At 44.0% G+C, this 10,267-nt stretch overlaps 1 protein-coding gene across 1 annotated transcript; it reads right to left on the bottom strand.

The window, feature by feature from the left end:
• Nucleotides 1–431: 431 nt before the first annotated feature.
• On the bottom strand, nt 432–8,244 carry LOC119330188 (RNA-binding protein 25-like). Its single transcript, XM_037603307.1, has 7 exons — nt 7,730–8,244; nt 6,497–6,750; nt 6,209–6,361; nt 2,734–3,130; nt 2,015–2,662; nt 1,364–1,938; nt 432–892 (listed from the first exon to the last, which is right to left on the bottom strand). The coding sequence occupies exons 1-7, from the start codon at nt 8,145–8,147 to the stop codon at nt 641–643; spliced, it is 2,697 nt and encodes an 898-aa protein (XP_037459204.1). The 5' UTR covers nt 8,148–8,244; the 3' UTR covers nt 432–640.
• Nucleotides 8,245–10,267: the final 2,023 nt, after the last annotated feature.

Below are 10,267 nucleotides of genomic sequence, written 5' to 3'. Positions count from 1 at the left end.
TAGGTGAAGAAGTTAGATTTCTTACACGAAATATATGACATATTCAATGTGGTGCCTTCATTTTACTAATATATGACATATTCAATGTGGTGGCTTCATTTTACTCAGCTCGCAATACGCACCCTATAATAGAATACCACAATTGCAAACACAAGGTGAAGAAGTTAGATTTCTTATAGGAAACTTACATGAATTTTGAATGGAACAGTCCAAAAAATATTTCTCCAACCAGGTGCTATCTGTTTTTTCTTCTCCACGGTTTTGTTGAAGTAAAACAAGTACACTTTCAAAGTCTCATGAAAATTTTCACCATGTACATCATGTGCAAAGAAAATCAAGTTGGTACAGATTGAAGAGTAAATGTACTCTTATCACTAGCACATTCTACAATCACCTGTTGGAACTTGGAAACAATAAAAGGGCACACTGTAAACACGCAAGTACGCAGCAATTTCAGATCAAATATTGAGCATCAACAGTTCATGTATACATTTCTACAATAGACATCAGAACATATGGGAACCAGTAATTCAATCTCACTCAAATGTTTACAGCAGCTGTCTTACAACATAAGCTTAGAAGTAAGAAAACAGTTGCAGACAAAAAGCAGAAAATGTTATACAAGACAGTTGCCTCAACTTCAAGCCTTCCCTCTTACTGATAGTCCTGCTTCAACTTTCTTAATTTCAAATATTAGCATCCTCCACATCTTAAGGACAAACATTTCAGCCTCGACGTCCAAAATTGACTGTAGGAGCTCCAGCATTTTCGATGCATGCACATGATCTTTGGTGCACGAGACAATATATTCCACCAACGTCGATTCCTCCTCACCAAGAAATTCGATTATCTTTTTCGAGATCCAAGGCCTCATTCTATCATGCAACTCATGCTGACACAAAAGAACAATGATGTTAGTGTTGAATACAACCACACCGCAAACACAACAGGGAAAGCAAAATCAAATATTTCAGAGTAAAAACCATCTGACACACCTTTACACTTGTGTACCCAACATATGGTGCCTCTCAGATCAAATTGTGAATTATGCACGTTGACCGGAATGAAAATAATAACAGGTTTAACATTATACTAATGAAATAATTATGCGGTGGATCTCGTATCTGTTCAGGAAAAAATATCTTCAGATCTGCAATGGTTTAAGGAGCACTACATCGTGTGTTTTTTCCTTTTGTAACCACTGGCAAACATACCTAAACTGCTTCCATAAAGACCTCACAGAACAAAGAAATAACATGCATGCACAAAGATATGACATAAAAATAACTTGAAATGGGTGAAGAAACAAAACATTACCCAACTTTTGAGTACTGAAAATACAAGGTCAAGAAAAATAATTCACCTTCTCATATATTGCCCAATTAATATCATAGGAAAAAAGCTCTTCCTTTGTTCTCGGAATCATGTCAATCAATTGTTTTGCATCCAAAACTTTCTTGTTCTCTAACTTGGGCTTATCGTTGTCTCGATCATGCATCATTTCTCTTCTGTCATCACCAAGACGTGCACCATCTTCATCATTTCGACTTTTATCCCTTAGGGTCGATCTATCAATGGCTCTCCTACTCCTTTCGGTTTCAGGCTGCTCTTCCTTTTGATTAGATACCAAGATGCGCTTAGCAAACTCAGCAGCTGCTACAATATTATTGGGTTGGTCAGAATAAGAATCCGCCTCCACAGCTTGCAATTCCTCAGTGGAGTAATCAATAGGTACTAAAGGTCTTATCCGTTTATCCTTATTATCATCGTCATCCTCTTCAGCAAAAACTGATGGAACAGATGTCCGTTTACCAGAGCCAATCAAACCAAAACCCAACTTTTTTGCTGGAGCATTGCTATTTTGTTTGATATCTAGAATTTGACCAGGTACCATACTTGCTTCATCACCGTTACAGTCCTTATGAGTTTTGCCATCATCTGTAGAATGGATGCAAAAATGTTGGAACTAGAATGTAGCTAATGTGATAAACTTTGTGAGGAAATATTTACTTACCTGCATCAACACCATTAGCAATGCTGACGACATTATCATCATCTGAAACAATCGGCTTGTTTGGTGCATCTGCTTCCTTCCCGTCATCACCATCAACCTCCATAAATATAGCAGACTCTGCCGCAGCTGCTTCATCTGCCTGCTGTTGCAGCTCTATTGCATGCCTCCTTGCTTCAGCAATTTCCTGTTCCTCTTTTAATTTGTCCGCGAAGTCTTCCTGTTTTTCGCGTTGCCTCCGCCTTTTCCTCTCTTCAAGTGCGTTACTGCTCCTTCGTCTTCTTTTCCTCGAATCCTCTTCATCGCTTTCATCTTCCTGCTTCATGATCTCCCTTTTGCGTTCACGTTCTTTTTCCTTCTCACGGTCCTTCTCGTATTGTCTTTGATATTCTTTATCTCTCTCCCTGGATTCCCACTCTTTAAGGTGATCTTTGTACATCCTTTCCACTTCTCTATGCTTGAGTTCCTTATCTCTATCCCTCCTGACTCTTTCTCGCTCACGCTCACGCTCATATCTTTGAAGTTCTTTTTCCTTTTCCTGCTTCTCCTTGTCATGCTCTTTATCTTTCCTCCTATCAAGAGAGTCATTTTCTGTCTTTTCAGTTTCACTAACTGTCCTTTTGTCAACACAATCATCATTATCTTCAGAATCTGCAGCAGTGATGAAATACATATTATTCAAATGCAAATTTGGCCAAAAAACTATTACCATTATTCCATACCAGTCATTGCCATGTCAACAACAGACTCCCCGTTGTTATGTTTGGATGAGATGTCAGCAGATGGTTGAACCGGCGGGGGTGGTGGTGGCGGCGGCAGGGGTCGAGTCTTTAACCACTCTTCAATAATACTGTTTATTAGTTCTGCAGCAGCCTTATCAGCCTCAGAATCCTCATTTGTAACAATCCCAAATTTCTTGGTGTTTTCTTCACTATCCTTATCTCCGGAATCTTCTGTTTCATCTGTTTTACCAGAAACAAGCTTCAATGATTCATTTTCAGCAACAGCAGAAGTCCCATCCCCACCTTCATCTTCCTCCTTTTTGGTGTTCTCATGTACCTTCTTCTTTTCTTCAACATGTTTCTTCAGGTACTCTTTGGTGGCATCATTAATATTAACCTTGCATTGAAATAAAATATAAGGAGAGTTCAAAAATACATAAGGAGGGATAATAACATTATCATTACTTTTGAGAGAACATATGGAAGATTTAGATATATATTTAACAGGCAACACAAAAAAGTGTCTAACCATGTCAATTGAGGAAAAAAAAATCTTGATGGCCTCCTTGAAATGTGATTAGACTACATCATGCAGGATTTTCAAAGTAAACATATTCCTTAAGCAATCCTTGATAAAAAAACTGCAGGCCAATTCAAATGCTGGTTGAACACGGCACTAGCACAGAAATAAACTGTAACAATCGAATGGAGGGATCCTTTACAAGTTCTGCCTATGCACACAGTAACAGATAATTCAATGACTGAACAATGGTACACAAGAAAGGTTACGGTAGGTGTTTTTCACACCAAACAACCAAGAAATTTAATTGGTCTATCTGCTACCACTTAAATGTTGGGTAGCGTATCTCACCTATGGACAAAAGCATCTATTGTGTCGGTACCAGGGGCGGACCCATGTAGACACACCCGGTGTCACAGGACACCGGGTAGGTTCTCCGATTACCTTAAGTGATAGGTGATATATCAGGTGGGACACCGGTAAAATTTGTACATGGACACCGGCTGAAGCGACGGTTCACAGGCCTGGCCCATCTATTGGCCATTGAGGTACCCAGCTAGCCACGACCCAGGCTATCGATCAATTCTACTAAACTGTACGCGTTCTGTAAAAGTCATGTATAGAAAGTCCTGGTCTTTAGGATCTGGGGCACTCCCCATGGTCTGCGTGCCTCTGATTCAGGAACTGCTGTTAGTGGCAACAACGTTGCCATATACTGAATTGAAGAGATAAGGACAAGATTCTCTCCAACTATTTTGATCGCTTTTATTTACACCTGCAACCCTAAGAAAAATCTGCGCCTACTCATGGCTTCTTGCCTCCCCCTGCACAGATTCGTCATGGCGCGTCGCCTCACCCACCTGCCCAATCGTCATTGAAGCATCCGTGTTGCCATGGCCTATGCGCCTAATCGTTGGAGAATTGATGAAAAAAGTACCGCAAGTCGTTACCATCGAGTCCAAGTGCGTACCTATATAACTTCCTTCTAAATTTGTTTGTAGGTCTAGAGCTGTTAGTTCCAACGATGTTACAGTTAAGAATTGAATTACTGCGATTTGCTAGTGTTGGTAAGTAAGGATCGAGTCCAAGTGGTTCTCATTTATGTGGATCATTCCTTGCCCATTGAATGCACAACTCAGAACAACACAATGTAAGTAAGTACATCTTCATAATTATAAATTCAACCAATATGTTTTATCTTTTGTTTCGATGCTAGCATGTTCAAACTTAAATAGTGTAGCCTTAGCTGATTAAACTTGTGTTCATAATTTTTATGCTTTATTGTTCAACTTGGGCGAAAGACTTCATATAATCAACTACAAATTTAAGTACAACACTATTTTGATAAGGATATTTACTACTGGTTATCTAGAGTTGTTGAGTATGTTAGTTTTATATGCATAACATAGCTTGGCGTCCACACATGTAATTTAGGCGTGGACACCGGGACATTTTCGTCCTGGGTCCGCCCCTGGTCGGTACAATGTCTAAAAACATGCACATGATGGTAAAACAAGCATTCTATGACTAGGATGCCTTCAGGCTACAAGGTTTCAAAAATTAATCCCTAATACCCTAACACAACGTCATGGAAGCAAAAGGAAAGTATTATTCTAATCCTTCGGCACAGGGTTCCAGTACATAAGAATTAAGCTTTGTGAATTAGAATTTGTGGGCCCTCATTTTCCATCAATCCAACAGGTGAAACATATTTTTACAGATTGGTCTGGAACCAACATGTGAGCGACAAAGGCATAGGGCCAGTTTGGATGGCACCCTGGGGTCCGTGCCTGAAAAAATCAGGCGCCTGGCCTACGCCTGGTAAGGTGACCCTTTTGTGCCTGTCCAGGCTAGCCTGGCAAAGGCTTGTTTGGATTCGGAGTTGCCTGGTGCTGTGTCAGATAAAGAATAAAAAATGTTAATTACACGCCAGGCATGTCCAGGCGCAGGGAACCGGAGGCCTGGTCCAGGCTAAGCCCACTGCCTGGGGAAAAGATATTGAGCTAGTTTGGTTTGAGGCCTGGACTTCATGCCTGGGAGAAAATGAAGCCTGGCAACGGCCTGGAGACATGAAAATAATTGCCTGGCCAGGCCAGCCTGAGTGCTACGCGTTCGGTTCGTGTCCTGTGCCTGTGAAGCAATTATTTATGTGTCAGACTGCAAATAGCTGCTGGCCCACAAGAAAAAAGCAGAATTAGAACCCCAGGCTTGAGCCAGGCGACTGGTGCAGAACGCCTGGTCCAGGCTAACCAACATGCCTGGTATTTGAGTCAGGCTAATGACCATAGCAGAAGCTCCAGGCCAGGCTAGTGTTTCACTCTTCAGGCATCAACCAAACAATTTCCAGGCAGGTCTCAGGGAAGGTTCAGGCCAGGCAAATTTTTGCCAGGTCTCGAACCAGGCTAGTGTTTCCTTGCGTGCTTTCGTAACTTGACCAGGCTAATCACGCATTTGAGCCAGCCAGGCCAGGTATGCATTTTCTACTCATGGACACGAACAAAACAGTCGCCAGGGAGAATACAGGGACCTGTCCAGGCCAGGCGTGTAGTGGCATGGATGCCATCCAAACACGCTCATAAAAATTCAATAAGTTCCCGTTGGTTCGTACATGGAACATGCAAGTTACTAAGAATCAGTTTACAAACAGTTGTCAGCTTTTACAAAAAAGAGTTTGTTCGAAACAACTGATGTCCTATTATTAGGTTATATGCAGGTCCTTGTCCTTCCGAATGAAATTACATTTTAGTTCCCATATTTATCAAATCCGCCGATTCCACAATCATAAGAAATATGTAAGAATTTGTTATAAAAAAGATTTTGTTAGAAACAACTGATGTCCTATTATTAGGTTATATGCAGGTCCTTATCCTTCCGAATGAAATTACATTTTAGTTCCCATATTTATCAAATCCACCGATTCCACAATCATAAGAAATATGTAAGAATGATGCATACCACCAGTTCTTGCCCATCAATGCTCAATTTGTTCAGCAACCGTGTCGCACGAAGGATGCCTTCAGCAGATTCAAACTCACAAAAGCCAAACGCTACTGGTTTGCCATTACTTGGATTTTGGGTGCGCTTCCAACTCTTGACAGGTCCACAAATCTGAAGATGGGAAAACATTTAAACACACATGCTAAAAGCATTTGATGGCATAAACAGAAAAACTGACTAAAGTATGTACAAGTCGACATTGCCATGTTAATATACTACAAAAATAATAGGGAAAAGGTGATATACCCGAAGAAGCGAAAGAAGCAAACCATTGTCCACTGTTGGGGCGATCTTCCCGACATAAACTGCAGTTGGTGGTTTGTCAGCGGGTGTGACAGCTGGAGCAGGCGGTCTGGCAGGAGGGGCTACCATAGGAGGAGCACCACGAATTCCAGGAATTGTTGCTGGCCGTTGAATTTGCACAACACCAACAGGAGGCATTGGGCGTGGAGGAAAACATGGACGCATCATAGTATATGGTCCAGGATAACGATGCACACCTGAAGAGAGAAACAAACAAACATCTATGCTGCCACATTAGTAACAGTCCAGAAAACAGAGCACAGAGTGCATACATTAATCCTTTAAAAATATGTAAGCTAGCATAAGACACAGGGAAAGAAGAGCAGCACTAAATAGATAAGCAGGTATCTTGCATATTCAGAATAACCGGGATGAACATCGACAAAAAAACAATATTATTTTCAAATAAAATAAGAACTAGGGAAAGCTAGCCTTACCTCTTAGCGCCCATTAGGCAGGATAACGTACTTGTATTGGTTATTTGCAAAACTTGGGACAGCTCACACCATTGCATTGCACTACTCAAGATATAAAAGCTTAAGCAAATGTGTCACTCACTCTAAACTTCTTATTAACGATAAAAGTAATTTAAACCAAATTAAGCAAGAAATACTTGACATGAAATTAAGCGACAGGAAATCATGGTACCTTAGCCCATTTTTTGAACAACCCATTGTCGAAGGATCTAAGTACATACAGAAACCGAGCCTAATTAAACGGCAAGCTAAAGCATTTAAATCAATTTCACACAATTTAAATATAACCAGTTCAAATTCAAACAGTCAGCATACCACATGCAGTGAGGGAGAAAATGATCTGTTATAGCTTCAGTTAGAGCAGCAGAATCAAACATGAGCCAGCACCTCTCGCTGAAGGGAGTAATGGCCGGCACGACCACCGCTGTAGCAGAGAAATACCCTGTCATCGTTATCAAGCGAGGGGATGCCAGTTTCTCTAAACACTACTGTAAATCACTAGCATCAGGCGCATCCCACCTCTAAACCCTAATCCCAGATCCTACCCGCGTGTTAAAGACATATCCAGTCGATTCCACCGGATTTCCTACAGCGCAGCACATGGAACGTCGGGAGATTTCCCAGGCACAATCAGGCGGAAGCATAAATCTATTGCCATTCAATCGTATAAGCCTAGAGATGGATGGAGAACGGGACCCACCGGGAGGAACGGCGACGCCCGGCTGCTGCATGTACGGACCCGGCTGGGGCGCGTACATGGTCGGCGGACGCATCACGTGGTGCACGCCTGGCGGCTGCATCGGCTGTCCCATCAGGTAGCCCGGATTACGTATAGCACCGTACTGCTGCACCTGCGGCGAGGGCGGTGCACCCAGCGGCCGGAAGGAAGGGGCGAAGGATACCGGAACAGGGGGCAACGGCGGCAGGACGACCGGAGGGGCGGGGGCGAGGGCGGGGTTAGGGTTAGGGCTTGACATCGTGGGGTTGGAGGCCGGGGGATTAGGGGTTGCCTGGTTCGGCGGGGTGGACGTGACGGTGGCCTGAGGTGGGGTTGCCGTGTTTCGAGGAGTGGACAGCGGGGGCTCGAGGTTGTCGGGGGTAGGCGCCACGGCCGCCATGGTTGGGAGAGGAGCAGCCGAGCAGTCGACGGGGGTTGATGGGGCTCGTTCACGACGAGGAGCCTGATGCCGTCGTGATGTGTGGGTTGACGCAGGCCCGTGAAACTGGCCCGGTCGGTGACGTTTCGCTGACAACCGGGAGACGCGTTTTGTGCAAATAGAACTCCCGACTGGGCCGGCCCATTGGGTTTGACTGATACTGTAGCGCGCGGTTGAGAAAATATGTTAAGGGCTAATTTGGTTGCAGGGGATCCCTGCCTATTTCCTGGGTGGAGCAACCACGGGCTGATTCACTCCTGGGAAGGCCGCCACTGCATTTGGATGCCCATCAGATTGGGCCACCCCCGCCCCTTCCACGTCCTTGGAGAGGCTTCCACGCCTCGATGGGTCGGGGATGAAACCCACGCTGGCTCTTGCGAAAAAGAGGTGACGGCCACCGCTCCCTCCCTGCGTCGTACAGCCGCTTCCTCGGGTGGATCTCAGCTTCCTCGCCTTGGTGCCAAACGGTGACAGAAATTCTCCCCGCGGTTGATAGGGAATTCCGTGTGCGTGTGAAAATTACCCGTGGGGGCTTGTTGCCTTGGGTTTTCTCCCCCTTGATACCAAACAAAGCCTAAGCCTCCTTTGGTTTGACAGGACCAAATCACATCGAACAGCAACACAAGCACTCGAACTAGCCCCGATTGGATAAATTGCATCAACAAGTACAGATACAAGGGTTCAGATCGAGGATCTGCCCGAATTCTACCAAGTAGTCTAGGGTTCTACCTTAGGCTAGCTGTTACAACTTGGAGAAAGGGGAAAGATGCCCCGCTCGGGCTTGGAGGAGGGGATAAGTAGGAGGGAGCAGGTGGCGAGTCACGTGCACTAATCCCGTTCTGTAGCTGTCATGCGGGTGGCGGCAACGACGTGAAGATGAACAGGACTCCGTTACTGAAGATAGCTGTTGATCGTCACTCGCTGGTTCCATCATAGTCGTCCATTTCCCAGACCGGTATTTCTTCAGTTTCAGTGTTGATTTCTTCAGTTAAACTGTCGATTTCTTCAGTTAACTGTCTGCGGGGTTCTGGGTCTTGACAATTACCCTCTCCAGAAGCAGATCCTTGTCCTCGGGGATCTTTGGAAGGAAACCAAGAACGAATTGTTGCATTGAAGAAGTCAGGGAATGTAAACTTGATGAAGTCTGCGTCTTCCCACGTCGCATCCTCAGGCGACATGTTCAGCCACTGAAGTAACCATTGGGTGACAAGTTTTGGGTGTCGAGGAATTGCTCGTGTTTCCAAGACCAAGACAGGAGCAACTTTGTTTTTCCCTGAAGCGTCAACAAGTGGCAGTCCTGGAGCAGGGATGGCATTCGGTCCCAAGTGTCTTTTTAGTTGGCTCACATGGAAAACGTTGTGTATCTGAACAGCTTCAGGTAGCGGTAGCTTGTAAGAGGAATTGCCAATCTTTTGTAAGATCCTGAAAGGCCCATAAAACTTTGTAGCTAGTTTGAGGCATGTCCGAATACCAAAAGCAGCAAGTCTGTAAGGTTGCATTTTGAGATATACCATATCTCCTTCAGAAAACTATCTATTTGTTCTGTTTCTGTCAGCATATTTCTTCATTCTCTGTTGTGCGATGATCAGATTGTGTTTCAGTTGTTGTTACATATGTTCTCTCTGTTGCAAGAAGGACTGTCTCAGTATCACTAGGTCCAGGTACTGAAACTTCTCCAATCTGTGGAGGTGGGAATCCGTATAAGCACTGAAAAGGTGTGAACTTAGTTGTTGTGTGGTAGGAGGTATTAAACCACCATTCTGCCATAGATAGCCAAGCACACCACTTCCTTGGTTCATTGAATGCCATAGCTATGAGGTAGGCCTCCAAACACTGGTTGACCCTCTCTGTCTGTCCATCAGATTGAGGGTGATGAGTTGTACTCATATTGAGTTTCACTCCCAGAGCTTTGAACAGGGCCTGCCAAAAGTTACTTGTAAAGATTGTATCTCTGTCAGTTACTATGGATATTGGCATTCCATGTAGTTTGAAGATGTTGTCAACGAAAACTTGCAGAACAGTTGTGACAGTAAATGGGTGGGATAGAGCAATGAAGTGTGAATATTTTGTAAATCTGTCCA

Source organism: Triticum dicoccoides, chromosome 7A (assembly GCF_002162155.2).
Source record: "Triticum dicoccoides isolate Atlit2015 ecotype Zavitan chromosome 7A, WEW_v2.0, whole genome shotgun sequence".
NCBI lineage: Eukaryota > Viridiplantae > Streptophyta > Magnoliopsida > Poales > Poaceae > Triticum > Triticum dicoccoides.
The sequence above is the reverse complement of the archived record's forward strand: the minus strand, read 5'-3'. Positions and strand labels throughout refer to the sequence as shown.

Excerpts from the sequence above, each read along its gene's own strand:
- LOC119330188 (XM_037603307.1), bottom strand. The coding sequence starts at position 8,147 with ATGGCGGCCGTGGCGCCTACCCCCGACAACCTCGAGCCCCCGCTGTCC. Across the intron at positions 3,131-6,208 it reads TTGATGGGCAAGAACTGGTG|GTTAATATTAATGATGCCAC; the intron begins GTATGCATCATT and ends TTTCAATGCAAG. Across the intron at positions 893-1,363 it reads ATTGGGCAATATATGAGAAG|CATGAGTTGCATGATAGAAT; the intron begins GTGAATTATTTT and ends CTTTTGTGTCAG.